The 16802-nt window shown below is 41.5% G+C and overlaps 2 protein-coding genes across 11 annotated transcripts in view; one reads left to right on the forward strand and one right to left on the reverse strand.

Moving 5' to 3' along the window:
• Positions 1 to 5536, forward strand: part of mtmr3 (myotubularin related protein 3) — a 29849-nt gene extending 24313 nt beyond the window's left edge. For 4 of the 7 annotated variants that reach the window (XM_058635511.1, XM_058635512.1, XM_058635515.1 and 1 more), the window contains 2 exons: positions 430 to 456; positions 3436 to 5536. In XM_058635511.1, the coding sequence (XP_058491494.1) occupies positions 430 to 456; positions 3436 to 3607 (199 nt within the window). In that variant the 3' untranslated portion in view covers positions 3608 to 5536. The other 3 variants (XM_058635513.1, XM_058635517.1, XM_058635514.1) reach the window with 2 other exon arrangements.
• A 3146-nt stretch (positions 5537 to 8682) lies between these two features.
• LOC131464387 (citron Rho-interacting kinase) overlaps positions 8683 to 16802 on the reverse strand; it is a 45966-nt gene continuing 37846 nt past the window's right edge. For all 4 annotated transcript variants that reach the window (XM_058636834.1, XM_058636835.1, XM_058636833.1 and 1 more), the window contains 11 exons: positions 15370 to 15450; positions 15125 to 15260; positions 14898 to 15037; positions 14667 to 14759; positions 14166 to 14274; positions 13655 to 13783; positions 12620 to 12700; positions 12461 to 12539; positions 12021 to 12194; positions 11468 to 11756; positions 8683 to 9815 (listed from right to left, as the gene is read on the reverse strand). In XM_058636834.1, the coding sequence (XP_058492817.1) occupies positions 9792 to 9815; positions 11468 to 11756; positions 12021 to 12194; positions 12461 to 12539; positions 12620 to 12700; positions 13655 to 13783; positions 14166 to 14274; positions 14667 to 14759; positions 14898 to 15037; positions 15125 to 15260; positions 15370 to 15450 (1335 nt within the window). In that variant the 3' untranslated portion in view covers positions 8683 to 9791. The remainder of the gene's footprint in view (positions 9816 to 11467; positions 11757 to 12020; positions 12195 to 12460; positions 12540 to 12619; positions 12701 to 13654; positions 13784 to 14165; positions 14275 to 14666; positions 14760 to 14897; positions 15038 to 15124; positions 15261 to 15369; positions 15451 to 16802) is intronic.

Consider the following 16802-nt stretch of genomic DNA (forward strand, 5'->3'; position numbering starts at 1 on the left):
TTTTCGTTCAAATGTCTGTTGTGATGCGTAGCGTGGGTGGGAGAACACTACGTAGTACATACATGTAAGGGGCGTGATTGAGCAGCTGAACTAGGCTTGTAGGCTCAGAGAGAAGCAGTCGGCCCCTCATTAAATAGCGTTCGCAAGGCAACATAAAAATAATATCTAATATACTGGTATGGCAATATTGAACTACATATCTCTTTCAACGATATACCGGTATAACTCTAACTACCGATATGTCGCCCAGCCCTAGCTACACCATTGTTATCAGTGAAGCCAGTATTTCAATTTAATTTGATCCTTTCAATTACATATCATGTTAATTTTATTACTTAATGAAATACATTTCTTACATGTAGCCCCTTTAAATTGTCTCGTCTGTCCAGACAGTTCTTATCCATTGTCTGTCCCTTTCCTCCTCCACAGTGGCAGAGAGACTGTCCAGGAGCTGTGGTGAGATCCGGCTCCTCTCCCAAAATCCACCCACCCTCCACCTCTGTAACCAGATATCACAATTCACTGCATCCCTTTCCCCCTAATCCTTACCCCACCTCGCCTCCCCCATCCCACCTGGCCATGATTGTGTCTGGTTTTCTTTTGTGTTTTAGTTTTTGGCTTATTCTCAGGGAAATTGTTCTCCATTTCTCAGATGCATTGACTTTACTGTGTTTTCATTCAGCTGTTTTTAATTGGCCGTGACTGTGAGCAGGATGCTGCCAGTGGGTTGGCTGTGTTCGGTCGAGGGCTGATTATTTTATGGGTGGTTTTTAGGGCTGCAACTAACACTAAGCTGTCTATAAATCAATTAGTCATTTTGTCCATGAAATGTCAGATTTTGCTCAGTTTTCCATACATTCTGAAATGGTAATGTTCTCAAATGTCTTGTTTTTTTCAGCTTGAATACAATATAATGTTATATAATGCATATCATTTGCTACATGGAGCAAGAAATAGAAAATATTCACATTTTAGAAGCTGAAAAATCTGAATTTTTAAAAAGAAAACAACAAAAAATCTTAACAATTCATTATTTTCAAAATATTTGGCAATTCATTTAGAAATGAATTCGTAATCGATGAATCGTTGCAGCCCTAGTGGGAATCTGTGGGTACCTCACAATTTGATTTGATTATGAATCAGAGGGCAAAGATTCATTATTGAAAGATTATGAAATAATAACTTCCATTTACAATATTTAGGGGTGGAAAAAGGTTACAAGAAAAGCAGCTTTTAATACAGAATTAATTCTAGCAGTAAAGCTGTACTTGTATTTTATTCTGTTTTGTTGTTTCTTTAAAATATTGACAACAACAAAAACATTGACAGAGAGAGCGAGAGAGAGCAGAGCCAGGTCGATACAGACAGTTGAGCTTTGGTTGAGAAAAACGATGCATTGGGGCATTTCTTTCCCACCTCTATTATTTCTCCTGAAAAATCTGAATTAAAATAAAAAAGCATCCTTAACATTGACTTCCTGGCATAGCTCCACATCAGCAGCCCACCCTCCCTTCACCCTGGCAGCATGCGGCCCCAAACCACCCCCCCTGCATCGTAGCATGGTACTGAATGCCACTCGTGGTGTAGACGGCTAGAAAATTCTCAGAGAATTAAATGACATGTTTTTCATGTTGTGCTGAGGGTGAGTACAGACAGCTAGAAGCCAGCACTGTGTGCATAAAAGTGTAAGAGTGTGAGCATGGCCTTACAGCTGAGTCTGAGCATGGGTCTCTGAAGCCTTCCTGTTCTCTGATGGTAACTTGTGTTTTTAACAGGCTGAGCATTGCCGAGTGTAAGAGCACCTCTGCTAACCCAACGTTAAGTGAAACTTCACAGGAAACTAGAATTGTAAACAGGAGCCGTGTGTAAAGTAGAGGTCTTCATGGGTCCAAACATCAAATCAATAGGTTTCATAAAAGAGAGACACGCATGAGAATGCAAACATTGAGAGCACCGTGATGCATCATCATTTAATTTCATCAGTGAGAAATAGTGCATTTGTTACATATTAACAGTGAAAATGTCCCAAGAAAATGGAATCATTTGCTGTACATGTGTAAAGCCAAGTTAAAAGTCCAATAATAAAACATTTTGGGCAGTGATAATAAGACTGATTTGAAGGCTTGATCTTTTTTTCATGTCTTCAAATCAAATTAACAGTAATATATAACATTTAAATATAAACAAATATCCAATAGATCCATCATCAGATGTGTTCACATAATGCTGATTAAGACTTGTCGACTCCACACGTCCGTCTCTGTTTCGCCCGCTGACATTCCCACGTTGCACACAGGAAGTGATTTGTTTTATGCCAAGACAGACTTTTGACAAAAAGACAGTGTGATCAGAGTTGATAACGGTGTTTGGCTGCAGACACTGAGAGCTGAGTCCGGCCGCAGTAAAACAGGACTCAGAATCTGGATCCAGCATCAGTGTGTCTGAACTGTGGAACTGTGAAGACCTCTAGTGCAAAGCTCTGGATGATTCACTCAAACCTGCTTGTCTCTCATGTTTTATCATGTGTCACTGATAAATCATTGTGATCATTGTTATCAAAACACGGCTAAGACAGTTTGTATAAGAAAACAATGTTAATTCTGTAAGCAGACATGTTTATATCAGGGTCCTGTTCTTCAAAGTGTGCTTACTAATCCACGCCAGCAATCATCCGTCTTTAAACACTCAGATTTGATTCATTAGTCTTTATATTCAGTGTGCTCTTATTTTGAAATAAAAGCAGCATGATCTATGTACGTTGATTCATACAGTTAAAGGTTCCCATAGAGAGATGGAATTAATGATAATAACAATAATAATCAATATTGTTATCGTTATGGAGCTGGTAGTAATAATGTGACCAGTCATTATTCAGTAACATGCAGTCCATGTATCTTTGACCTCATGATTAGGAATATTATTTCCATGCATGATGCTGTATTACATTTCATAAAGTTTAGTGTTAAAATTACAAGTTTGGGACAATTGACTTCCTGGTTTCCAGTGTCAGACACAGACTATAGTCCAATTGATACTAATATAGTCGAGTCTTTTTTTATATATATATGCAATACTGGGCAGTATGGTCAAAAGATCTTTTTTATTATGATATAAATCATTAGACATAATGATAAAATGTATGAGATTTAAAGACTGAGTTTTTTCTTTACCACAAAAAACAATAAATACAAACATTTTGCAAATGAGATGAGAGAGAAAAATAGAAGTATTTGTGAAAACCATAACTTAATCTTCTCACCTAAATCCTCTATAATAAATTTAAGCTAAATGAGTTCCTTACACATGAAGAACAGAGCCTTGGTTTGCATGTAAACATGATCTGAAAAGGAGACACGTGTCACTTGTAGGTGTGAAGAGTATGTGTGTGTGTGTGAGAGAGAGTCCAGCACTGACTTCTGTCTGTTCTTCTTGCAGGAACTGTGGTAACGTGTTCTGCGCCAACTGCTGTGACCAGAAGATCCCAGTGCCAAGCCAGCAGCTGTTTGAGCCCAGCCGCGTCTGTAAGGGCTGCTACGGCAACCTCCAGCTCGGCTTGGTTCCTCTTGACCTGGAGCTGGAGAAACCCATCGCAGCCAGCTCCAACTGAGGGCAACGATGGGGAGGGGGGGGAGCGGGCTGAGTGGAACAGCCACTGACACAGACGCACTGCTGATGTTAGAGCACAGGAGCTACACAGAATGTCCCATGTACTTTGTGTATGTGTGTGTGTGCAGCACATTTGTATATACTGAGGATGACGTGGCAGCGGAGCTGAATGAAGTGTTTGCCAGATGCTGAGTGCTCTGAGTTGTGGGTGTGTGTGTGTGTGTGTGTGTGTGTTAGAGGAGAAATTGCACACTGGCCACACAGAGCATCAACGGCAGTGATTGGACTGCACTCTGAGGCCAGAGGGGTGAGAATGGACATCCTGGTGCCTTAAACCAGGCAGGCAGAGAAGGTCGTCTCACTTTGAAGTCTCTTGGAGGACTCTGGTTCACTGAACACACTTCCTTTGCTTCTCTTCATTTCTCCACAACATGTACGATCAAGAGCAGGAAAACCTCCGTGATTCACGAGAAAGTCTCTGAGCATCACAAATGTCTGGATTTGTTGTTTAGGAAGAAGCGAAAAGGGTCAGTTCACCCAAATACTTCCGGATCTCATCAGATTTCTGTTGCCGTCCCAGCACAGTGGAGGTGAATTAAATTATGGCTGCAACTATGATGTTCTCCATCACTTAAAAAGCTTTAAAAAAAGAACATGGAACCAAAATAGTTTTCTGTAAGATGACTTCCATCCACTTTATTCTCCATATGACGGTCACAGGGAGCTGCACCCAATCCCAGCACATGTAGTGTGCTCTTATTTTGAAATGGTAATGACAGGTCACCAGTCCATCACAGGGCCACACACACACACACATTCACACCTTTACGGTCAAGTTGAGATTTGTGAAGCTCATCACTGAAATTAAGTCTTCACATTTTGCTCCAAACATCCCATCGTGCAACTCCACTGTGTTTAAGATTTTCAAACATCAGTGACATCATCAGGGTCATTATTGAGACAACGGAAACCAACATGTCATCATTGAGTGAACTGACCCTTTAACTGGGCTCAATCTCAACTCTGCTTATTTGCTTGCTTTCATTTTGGTGAGTTTTGAATCAGCTTTTTCACACACAATGATTTAGATGTGAGTGTGACTTGAAAATACAGGTTAGTGTTAAGTTAGTATGGGTGAGTTAGTGATTTTAAGTGTTGAGGTTTAGCCCAGGCTCACCTGGTTTAACCGCCTTCCTTTAACCAAAACATTTCACACCGTCTTTCCCAAGTTACACAACTCAGCAGGAGAGTCAATAATTATTTGAGTTTGTTTTTTTTAGTCTAAAAAAAGTCATTCAGCTCTTCCACACTGACTGTTATTCTTCGTCTCTAACCAGCCCCCCAAATATTTTTCCCAGCAGGCACTGGGAGCTGGACGTCCCCACACACGTCAGCTCTTTGATGGAAATCGGAGCTGATGGTGTTTATTGGACACGTTTAAATGTCCGTGTTGTTAATTATAATTATTTCAGAGGCGTTCGTCAGCGGTGGCCTCACCTGTGATTGGCTGAACAGTGGAGAATCAGCAGCAGCAGCAGGAAGAGCTCGATCTTTGCGTTTCTGTTTCTTTTCTTTCCCCTAAAACTGAAAGTGAATCCTGTCAGAGAAGCTTTAGTGAGACGCCCGCTCTGCCTGACACCTGTCCACTCACACACACACGTGCATAGTTTTTTTTTTTGTAAAATAAATAAAATAAATAATATATTCAGATACCTATATAGCATTTAAGAAAAATGTATAGAATCCTTGATTAGTGGCTCACTTAATTAGTCACCAAAAAGGTTTTGTTTAAATTTCTTTGTTTTCTTATGTTGCAGATGAATACATATATTTTGCAGCCTGTTAAAAGAATAACGGGCATCTTGTTGTTGTTGTTTTTTTGTTTTGTTTTTTTAAATAGAGAAGCAGGGTGTCCTGTTTTGATGCTGCAGTGGTTTTTTTCCCTTTTAAATGCGATGGAAACACTTTGATTTTTAATTTATTGCATATGTTTTTTGCTGTTTCGGAAATCCAGACAATTCAAATTTGCCCCATGATAATCAGTGTTTCTGAGCTGGGATGTGGAAGATGCTTTTAATGTGTGGCTGCAGTCACGCTCCTCATTTGTGTTTGTTTTGTTTGGTCACAGCCAGACTAGCGGACGCAGTGATTTCCCACGGAAGTAAACAAGCCTGTGACGAGCCAGACAAAACGAGACAAGTGTGTGTCTGTAGCCAATGAGACGTCTATGCACTGAGTGAAGTGTGGTCCAAAACAAGCAGCTGAACACAACACACAAGCCCCGACACACACACACACACACACACACACACACACTCCATTCTAACTCATCAAACAAACACTACCTCTACTTTGTACACGCACTCATTCACACTTAATTTGTTTAAGACTGGCCTTTGTTGTCACTATTTACTGTTTGTTTGTTTTTCTAAAAACAAAGCTTCACCATGCAGACACACACACACACACACACACTTCTGTGACAGCTGGACTAGTTCATGCCCCCTGTGAACAGTGTATATGATTATCTATAACATGAACCAGAGGGAGGTGGTGATCTTCATTGTTGTTTGGTTGGAGCAGATGATGGAAGTAGAGCTGCCGTTACAGGAGCCGAGTGTTTTAACTCAACAGCTCCCCCTAAGTCTTTAAAGACACGTCTGTATATAACTTGAAAACTGGAATAAGTCATGCCATTGTGACAGGAGATGCATTCACTGACATAAAGCAACAACACTGGAAAGCGAGCGTTTGCCCCCTCAGGCCAACATTATGGACAGTGTCAATAATGATACTCAAGTAAAGACAACGTGTGCATTCAACCCTGAGCAACAGCTCTCTGCTCTCTCTTCATCTGCTCACAGCTGACTGCAAACACAAACAATCTAAATCTGGCCACAGCTTCACACTCCTGACTATCAAACATGGACGCGAGGCCGAGGCTCTTTCACTTTCACTGACTCACAGACGGCAGACACGAGGTCACGAGGTCACAAGGTCACGTGCTCGTCTCCTTCAACAATCCATGAATGTGAATCGTCTTTAAAGAGAGAAAAAAAATAAGAAGCTGTTTTTTGCACATGATATTATAATTTTATAGACACTGCCACAGAGTGCATCAAAAATAAAGCTGAAAGTGTGCTTTTCAGTATTGTAACAAGCATGATGGTTGGAGCGTGTGTGTGTGTGTGTGCGGGATGAGGTGGGGTCTCACACACACACATACACACGTTATCAGGATGGTTTTTTTCTCTACCTTCTCATTTGTAAACATTTAGTCATCGTTCTCAGACGGCCCAGGAATCACTTTGACATGAGTGTGAACGTGTGAATGCATCTGTGTGACTGTGTGTGTGTGTGTGTGTGTGTGTTTCAGTGGAGACTGGAGCCAAGCAGTTTTATTACGGGTCTCTCACAAAGGGATCACTCGTGCTTTCGTTTCATTGTTCCTCTCTTTTTTTTCTGTTGGATAAGCACTTTGATCTTCTCGCGTCTGTCAGAGGAGTGTGTAGCTGTACATAGCATCTTCCTGTAACAACAAGTGCTCCTTGTTCAGTCTGAATATTTTGTTTTGTTGGATTTACTTTACAGAGCATTACATTGTTGTAGAATTAAAGGAGAAATAAACTAGATGATCTTGGTTTGTTTGCTGTCTGTTGTCAGAACCTGACATCTGTCTTAATGTCATTTCTATTTCAATCACAGAGTAGGGTGACTGTGTCATTCTAAAAAGAACATGCATTGAGTCTCAATGAGTCCCTCACCTTCTCTTCCAGGTGTAGTTGAACCCGTGTGGCTCTCATTTACCATCACAACTCCACTCTGTCCATTAATATGGACGTCAATATTAAATGTTATCATTTTGGGGAATTGAAGAACAACAATTCATACAATAAGGGGATTGTAGACTTATAAAAATCAAGTTTAATTGTTTTGTCTTCAATTTCTGTCAAATTAAAAGGATTTAACTGCATCTTTACACAATAAAAAAGAAAGTTCTCGGGCTGATTGAGTGAAGTATCAAGTTTAATGTAGTGTGTTCATTTCATATTCTGATAAATATGAAATGAATTACACTTGTAGTGTGAAATGTTGGTTTTGTTTGTTTTGTGAGTGTCAGGAGGCGTTCAGCAGCTCCCACATTTAAATTTGTGAAAAACAGGTGTGAATTGACAGAATCAGCCAATTCTTGATTTTTTTTAAAAACTTCAAAGCAGATTTTTAACATGGGAGTTAATGAGAGCTTTGACAAGAACTCTCCTTTTAGGTGATTTTAAGAAAAACTGCAAGTCATGTGAAAAAAGTTGTCTGGAAGAAGTTTGGAGATGCCCACACATACTAAAATCTGAAAATGGCGAGAAAGTACAAAACCTAAACTGTGACTGTATAAAAACCTTAAAAGATATCAAAACTTTGACTTAGGTGAGAAAAGTCCCAAGTTTTGTGACCCGTTTAAAGTTCAAACCATGTCTCTACATGAAAGTATGACGACACTGTGAGGCTCCAAAGTGGGCTTGTTTCGGATAATTTTTTTGACCGTTTCCCATTCATGTGTATGTGGAAATTATTCCGTTTTTTTGCGATTTTTGTTGCCATGGTTACTCAAAACGCTTTGAAAGTCACAGCGGAGTACACTGAGTCTCCAATTAACAATGAGCAATTAAGATTGGGGACTCCAGCCCTTTACCTGGCTGAGATTTGAACTGGCAACCCTCCGGTTACAAGGCCCAATTCCCTTCCGTTCTGCCATTGGCTGCCCAAACGAAAATATGTAGATAAAATATCAAAATCATCTTGATACCCACAAAACTCTGCTAAAAAGCACCTGGTCTGAACTGAATGAATGAATGAATGAATGGATGAATGAGGAAAACCTGCTCCCACACAGGTTACATTCACAGACTTACTTACCATGGCGAGTGACCTTGTTTTTACTCCTCTTTAAAACTCAGACTTTTCCTCATTTCAGGTTTAACAAACTCAGAGTTTTCACTAAAGCTGGCCCCGCCCTCACTGCTACAAGCTGACGCCGTGGCCCGAAACTGCAGCTCAACACACAAGAGAAGAACACGGTCAGTCATTTCAGTTGTGTTTAATGCATATAACTGGGATTACAACTTTAAAAATCAACACTGTCTAACATCGACGTCTACTTCATTGAATGCAAAGTCAAGTGAATTCATGACAGAAAAGAACAACCAAGAGAACGAGTCAAGATTGAAGAAACGACGAGTGCTGCTCTACGTTAGTCATGCTCACTGATGTGATGAACGGGGGGGGGGGGGGGGCTGTACTGGCTCCAGAGAAACCAAACCAAGAAGTGACAACCTCTGACGATACGAGACTTCATAGCACTGCACAGAAACAGGACATCTGTACCATAATCATCAGCAGCAGCAGCAGCAGCAGCAGCAGAGAGAGAAAGCTGAGGCCTGACTGTGAGGCAGAGCTGCGTGTTTCTTCTTCTTAGGTTTGCCAAAAAAACAAAACAAGGAACACTTGGAGCAAGACATTGCTTAATTATTGTTTTACAAAGTATGGCTGATGACGACTGTCAGTAAAGCAATCATATGCGGTAATATATCAAAGGCTGTGGAGTCAGCAGGACCACACGCTCCGTCCAGAGACAGAGACTGTTCTTAAACTCCTGTTCAAATCCAACCTCGTGTGCAAAGTGTCGCTTCCTCGGAGTTCCTCTTCACGCTTGGATCCTCTGAACTGTGATCGCTCACGTTCTGATTCAATCTTCAGATGTTCCTTTTCCACTGACCTCATTATTTTTCCCTGAAACATCTTCAGATTTGCGTTTTTTTTTTAAAAATATAGACATGGCTTCTTCACCAGCCGACTGTTCCCTTTATCTATAAAAACCTCACACAGCGATATGTATATTTACACCTTTGAATAGACTTTATAAAGTAGCTTCTCCTGATCTGTAGGTTTCCTGCCACCAAATCTACTGAAAACACCACTCAGAAAAACGGGGGCTGTCGCAGGAGACGCGTCCCAGTGCAGGTATATGTGTTGTTCAAAGTGGAAGTGAGACTGCACTATGTACAAGCAATGAAGCTGACAGTCAACCTCGGTGTGTGTGTGTCTGCGTGTGTGCGAGTGTGTGTGTGTGTGTGCGGATCAAGTGTCTTCACGGGTTTCTCTCCAAACCTCGGTCTGCAGCAGAACTGGGTTCACACTGACGACTGATCCCACACCTGCAAGACAACAGCAGAGACACCAGATTCTCTCATATGGTGACATTATCACACATGTAACTCCTCCTCTCACCCACTTCCCTTTCCCAAGAGTGTAAGGGAACTACGGTGGCCTGCACAGACCAGAAAGCATGTTGTTGTTGTATATTTGTGTAAATTTTTTATTTTTACATCATTATACTTTAGTGTATTTAATTACCCAATATAATCCAATGTACCCACCTAAATGTTACACCATCAACCTTTAAAGTGTGTTTAAAGTGCCTTATCCTAACCCTTAACCTGAACCCAATTCTAATCATTAACCCTGAAAAAGCCCTTTAAAGTTGTGGGGACAGGTTTGATGTCCCCACAGAGAGGTGCACACACACACACACTTGTTGGACATTCATGACTTGAGGGGACATTGCATTGACTTACATTCATTTCCTGGAGACTTACTCTAACCTTAACCATAATTACTACTGGCCTAATCCTGTGGGGACTTGATTTTTGTCCCCACAAGGAAGACAAGTCCCCATAATGTGACTGTGTAAACAGTTTGAGGTCCCCACAACATTAGTAATACCTGCACACTCGCACACACACACACACACTTGTTGGACATTCATGACTTGAGGGGACATTGCATTGACTTACATTCATTTCCTGGAGACTTACTCTAACCTTAACCATAATTACTACTGGCCTAATCCTGTGGGGACTTGATTTTTGTCCCCACAAGGAAGACAAGTCCCCATAATGTGACTGTGTAAACAGTTTGAGGTCCCCACAACATTAGTAATACCTGCACACTCACACACACACACACACACTTGTTGGACATTCATGACTTGAGGGGACATTGCATTGACTTACATTCATTTCCTGGAGACTTACTCTAACCTTAACCATAATTACTACTGGCCTAATCCTGTGGGGACTTGATTTTTGTCCCCACAAGGAAGACAAGTCCCCATAATGTGACTGTGTAAACAGTTTGAGGTCCCCACAACATTAGTAATACCCGCACACTCGCACACACACACACACACTTGTTGGACATTCATGACTTGAGGGGACATTGCATTGACTTACATTCATTTCCTGGAGACTTACTCTAACCTTAACCATAATTACTACTGGCCTAATCCTGTGGGGACTTGATTTTTGTCCCCACAAGGAAGACAAGTCCCCATAATGTGACTGTGTAAACAGTTTGAGGTCCCCACAACATTAGTTATACCCGCACAATCGCACACACACACACTTTCACCTGCCGGATAATCAGTGATGGCGCCCTCCTGTGGTGTTGATGTGTGCTGCTACACAAGCATTTGTTTATTTCATCAGTTTGCCTTTAACTTGTGTCAAGATTATAATAGTCATAGTTTTGACTGTTTGTTTTTTAAAATTAGTTCATTTTCATTTGTTTTTAGAGCAGGTTTGCCAGTTTTTATTAGTTGTTGGTTAAGTTTTTAATAGTTTTTTGTAATATGGAATAGACGCCATTTTAAAAGCGTATTAGGGCAGATGAACAACCATCCCTGTATCAAATATAAAAAAGGTAAAAATCAAATAGCTGACAGACTAAAGACACACATGAACATAACATGAATAATAATAAATAACCCTCATTTGACACACATTTCTAAATGTGGCCCCTACAGTACCTTATTTACAGGGGCGAGCTGTGTTCGGACAGAGCCAGCATGGAGGCGGCTGCTGTCCCCGAATCTCCCCGGTGACCTCTCCCTGCGGCTGTCCAGCACTCTGCCGGGCGACTTCTCTCTGTCCAGCGGTCGGGCGGGAGACTTGTCCCGTCTGAACTCGGTGCGACCCTCTCTGTAGCGATGCGGCGTGCTGGGCTCTCGGTGCAAACCGTCATGGCTGCCGGGGCCAGAGGTCAAGCGTTTGGTGATGTGCTCAGTGTAGGTGGGCGGGCCTCGCTTCGTGGGACTGCTGTAGAACACACAGCGGAGGACAGAGGACAGAGGACAGAGGACAGAGGACAGAGGACGGAGGACAGAGGACAGCATCTTTACAGCAGACAGTGGTGTTGACCTCAAACAGGGAGAATAAAGTGTGATAAATAATGCAGAAGTAAAAACTATTTCATCTGTATAAAATAGATAAATAATAAATAAATGTGTTTGTAGTCATTCACAGTTTACTGTAACCTTCATGTGTTTTGCTCTAACTACAGTGTTGACAGAGGGAGCTGACCCTCGACTGGAGCCGCTCCTCTGCAGCTCTCCAGACTCTCTGATCAGACTCCCTTTACAGCAGATGACACGCAGCTTATTCTGATAGGATGACGCCAGGTAAATGGCCCCGGATGAGATGGCCGGGCCCAGGTAGCGAGGGCTGGGGATGTCCAGGTGAGCCAGCACTGTGGGACTAAAGATTGATTGAATGACTTTATTCCTCCCCCAGGGGGGAAACACACATTCACAACAGCTCAGTTAAGAAATGAGAATAAAAATAAAATATACAATAAAATACAATAACAAATACAATAAAATAAAAAATAAAATAAAATAAAATAAAATACAATAAAAAATACAATAAAATAAAATAAAAAATACAATAAAATACAATAAAATAAAAACAATAAAATGCTTCAACTTCTGTGGTGTGTGTGTGTGTGTGTGTGTGTGTCTCACCCCAAAGCAGCATGTCCCTGAACCTCGATGACATCCAGAGAATTGAAGTAGGTGACAAACAGGTAAGGTTCTCTGTAGGCTGCACCAGAGGAGAAATGATTAGCAGGATTACACACGCGTCATCACATTCATTGGATTTGAGTTGTAAGATGTGCGCACCAAAAGACAAAGGCAGACGGCTCCACTTAATTTCCTCGGTGCGGCTTCTTCTTCCGTACCTGTCCACAAACACGCCAAACTCTAAAGAAGAAGAAGATGAAGCATAAATCTCACAATACTCAATATCTTTATAAAAATGAAATTAAGAGACAAGATTTCACCCTTTTATTCTTCTTTTAGCTTAAAGTAAGCCTTCATAGCTGACAGACATGCAGCCCAGGTCACATGGTCACAAGAATGTGATGTGATTTACCAAAGATTGGACTTTACCACCGGTACAGATAAAGACTGTTGTATCAGCTCATAGTGCATGACTTTAAAATAAAAATAAACACATTTCTGTTATTTTCAAACTATTGTCAGATTAGTTCACACAATTGGGATTAAGTGTGATACTGAAAACCAACCCAAACTCGACAAAACGTGTCGTGTGCATCTTTGGATCCACATATGAACTGTTTATGACGGCTACATAAAATCCAATTATTGCTTTAGTGTTGTAGTAGTAGTTTTTTTCTCCATTTTATAAAACGTTTGACTTTTTGTAGTTCATATTTTATTTTATTTTATTTTATTTTATTTTATTTTATTTTATTTTATTTTATTTTATTTATTTTTATTCTATTCTCATTTCTTAACTGAGCTGTTGTGAATGTGTGTTTCCCCCCTATAATAAAGTCATTCAATCTTCAATCTTCAAAAAAACTATCATTCTTTTGTGTAAACTACATGTGTATAAAAAAAATGTGATATTGATATTATGATATTATCTTAATTTTACGAGTTTTGCAGCTGCAGATTCATATTATTTGGGTGGTGAGGGGACATAAATGGCTCTTTCATAGTAAAGGTTGCAGACCCTGGTTTAGGTCATGTAGAGGAGCTGGCAGTGTTTTGGTAATTCCTCAGACTTCCTCAGGGGGGCGACAGACGCTACACACTGGCGCTTTAAGAGGATATACTGTAATGTTGGTTGTCGTCTGTGGTTATCTTTGTTATCTTTTGTATAGTACAGAGTGGTGTGTTCAAACGCACCATGAAAACACAGCAGGTATTCTTCCTTCTGCATGCCGCTGGCCACCTGCATGATGGCGATGGGGAAGCTGTGAGACGAGGCGGCGAACACGGCCGAGGCCAGTGACATGTCGTTCTTATCCAGGAACTCTGCAGGGCATGAAAACACACGACCTGAGTGAGACACTGAGTCACAGTGAACATCATCGTGTGCATGAGTCAGGTGCAGGAGTGGCACCTGCTGCTGGAGACCATCTGTTTCAAGACTTATGATGAGTGGTTATGTTGTAAAATACTCTGACCAACAACCATGTCACATTCAAAGCTACTTAAACCCTAATTCTGATGCTCAGTTTCTGATCTCATGTACCCATTTATTTTCTTAGCGTTTTTAAATTGAGAGCCCCCTGCCTTTGAAACTTTAATTTCTGTAGTTACTTTTATTTAACCTCAGTGTTTCCTCATTGATGATAGTGTTTTCTGACAGTTTTTTTTGTTTTGTTTTTCTAATAAATATTTGATGTGTCCTTACCCTCAAGCACAAACTGCTTCATTTCAATCTCGTAGAACTTGTTGGTTCCGATGATGATGCTGTAGCTGGTCAGGTGGATGCAGCTGCACGGCTCCAGAGTTTCAATCTCCTGTCATCAAACATTTGAACATCAGTGTTTTTTAGGTTTCTGGATTAGTGTGGGTAGTGGCCCTCTAGTGGACCTTAGTGGTACTGCATGTACTTTACTCTGACGACTAAGAACGTACATTTTCACAGTTATGGCCATAAATGAAATCATAATTATTTCGACCAGTGTTGAAATGATGAGTATTTATTTGTAATTTGGATAAAACATGTTGATTAAAGTCTAAAGTTTAAAGTCTAAAGTTAAGCCATTCACATGCAGATCTACAGTTACATCAGTCTACTTTCTTGTCTTATGTTTATACTTTTCCTTGATCACTGACATGTTTCTGTACATCATGGTGTAGTCACAGTTAATAATTGAAAGTGTATACGTCACAGAGAGGCCACACCCACCTTACGGATACAGTATTTGTTGAGGTTTTCATTGTAGCGCAGGATGGTGATCTTGTTCGGCATCGCTGCACATATACTAGGACCATTGTCGACCTGGAACGAAAACGCGCGTCTCACTGAATCTAATATAGGAACCTGATACTTTCCAATATTCTTATATGTGCAATAATGAACCCTGCAATGGAAACTATAAAAACAATAAAGGCAATAATAGATCTTCTCTTCTCTTACTCTCCCAGCAGCAAACAGGTGACAACCCTTCACTGTCTCAAAGATGTAAGGAGTCAGTTCAGACTGACTGGGCAGGTGCGACTGAGCCAGAGACTGTTTTACTCTCTTTATCTCCACCAGACACAGCGCCCTCTCGTCCCCTGTAACACACACACACACACACACACAGTCACACTGAGATTCTCTTCTGCACGTGATTCTCTTCTAACATGAGGAGAACATCTCACCGACAATCATCAGCAGTTTCTCCTGCTCTTTGATAATGTGGATCTGAAAGACGGATCCCAGACCGGGGATGTGAGTCAGCGAGTTCTTGATGACGTTCAGCGCGTACAGACCTTCTTCAGAGCCGACCAGGACAATCTGCGGCACACGAGGGAAACATGTGAGCATCTGCATTAAGACGTGCTGCACGTCAACTGTGTTTCTAAATCATCGAACGTCTGTCAGTGAAAAAAGGACGACGTTGTACCTGATCTGTGAGAGGGAGAGTGCAGTTAATATCCAGCCTGTCATCTCCCTCCAGCTTCAGCAGAGAGTTTCCCAACAGCTTCTGGAAGAGTGGAGAGAAAAGGTGAGAGGTCAGCTGGACCATGACCTCAACACAACCACAGTGGGAGGAGCAGAGGAGCAAGGAAAGAGGGGGGGGGAGGACGTCACATGACTGTGCAGGAGAGACAGAGGTGGGACTCAGTCAGTGTCATGTTTGACTTGAGGCGGTGGGTGGTTCGCATATTCTCCTCCTGCAGAGGTTAACTGTACACTCTAAACTGCCTGTATGTGTGTATGTGTTGGACCTGTGACCTATGACCTTCAGAAGATAACAAACACAACTCTAAATCGCACTCCCTGGTCGTTTAGGTCCAGTTTGTGTCATCCAGTTTATGACCTGAGACCCAGTCTGTGGAGAGTGTGCAGAGGGGGCAGCAGACAAGAACACAAACAGTGTGTGATCCCTGGTCCTGGTCCTCAGGGCAGGACGAGTGAGGAGGATCAGACTGCACCAGTGTGCTTGAAAAACAGCAAAGCAACCACAGGAAGGGAGGAATCGCTGAGCAGCATCGACACAGAGGACAGTGGGAGTGAAGAGTGAGTGATCACAGCAGGTGAGAGCGGAGGAGTGGGAGGGTGAACAACCAACACAATAACAGACACATGCACCACTGGTTTGCCACGGACTCTTATGTCTATACAGTGTTGGGCAGTAAAATATGACTGTAATAACATTCATTTACCCGGTAACGATCATCGTGTATGTGGGATTATAATTCTAAACAATAAAAACAAAAGTAGCGCTGTGTTTTTATGTCCTTTAGAGACTGAGGAGCTGAGTTCCCTCCAGGTTCTCCAGGTTCTCCAGGTTCTCTGGTCTCTCTACACACCTTTGGCCCTATGTCAGCTGGGATTGGCTCCAGCAGCCCCGCCACCCTCATGTGGAGGAGAAGGAGGTAGACCATGGATGAATATATATTATTCTGTATATTGAGTAATGTAATTTATTAAAGGATTAATATGTAATAACTAAACGATTACTCTAACTTGCCCAACACTGTGTGTAAACCTTCTGTCACTGTTTACCTGGACCAGAGGAGACAGAACCATTAGTCTTTTGGACACGGCTGCCTAAGTGTGCAGTGAAACCCAATGGAATGAGCGGAATAGAGCAAATCAACAAAGCGTTGCCCATATACAGGACATACGTTACGGAATGATTAGAAAGCAAGAAGGAGGAGGTAAGAGAGAGGAGGAGAGGGAGGAGAGAAAGAGAAGAAGGGAACAATTAACCATATTTATAAATGAAACGGTTGATGATCTATGAAAAACAAGGAGATTCGTGTTATATGTTGATGAGTAGCACACTTACATTTGCCAAACACTGTAAACGGCAATGCATAGAAATGAATA

The sequence above is a fragment of the Solea solea genome, chromosome 8 (assembly GCF_958295425.1).
Source record: "Solea solea chromosome 8, fSolSol10.1, whole genome shotgun sequence".
Classification (NCBI taxonomy): Eukaryota; Metazoa; Chordata; class Actinopteri; order Pleuronectiformes; family Soleidae; genus Solea; species Solea solea.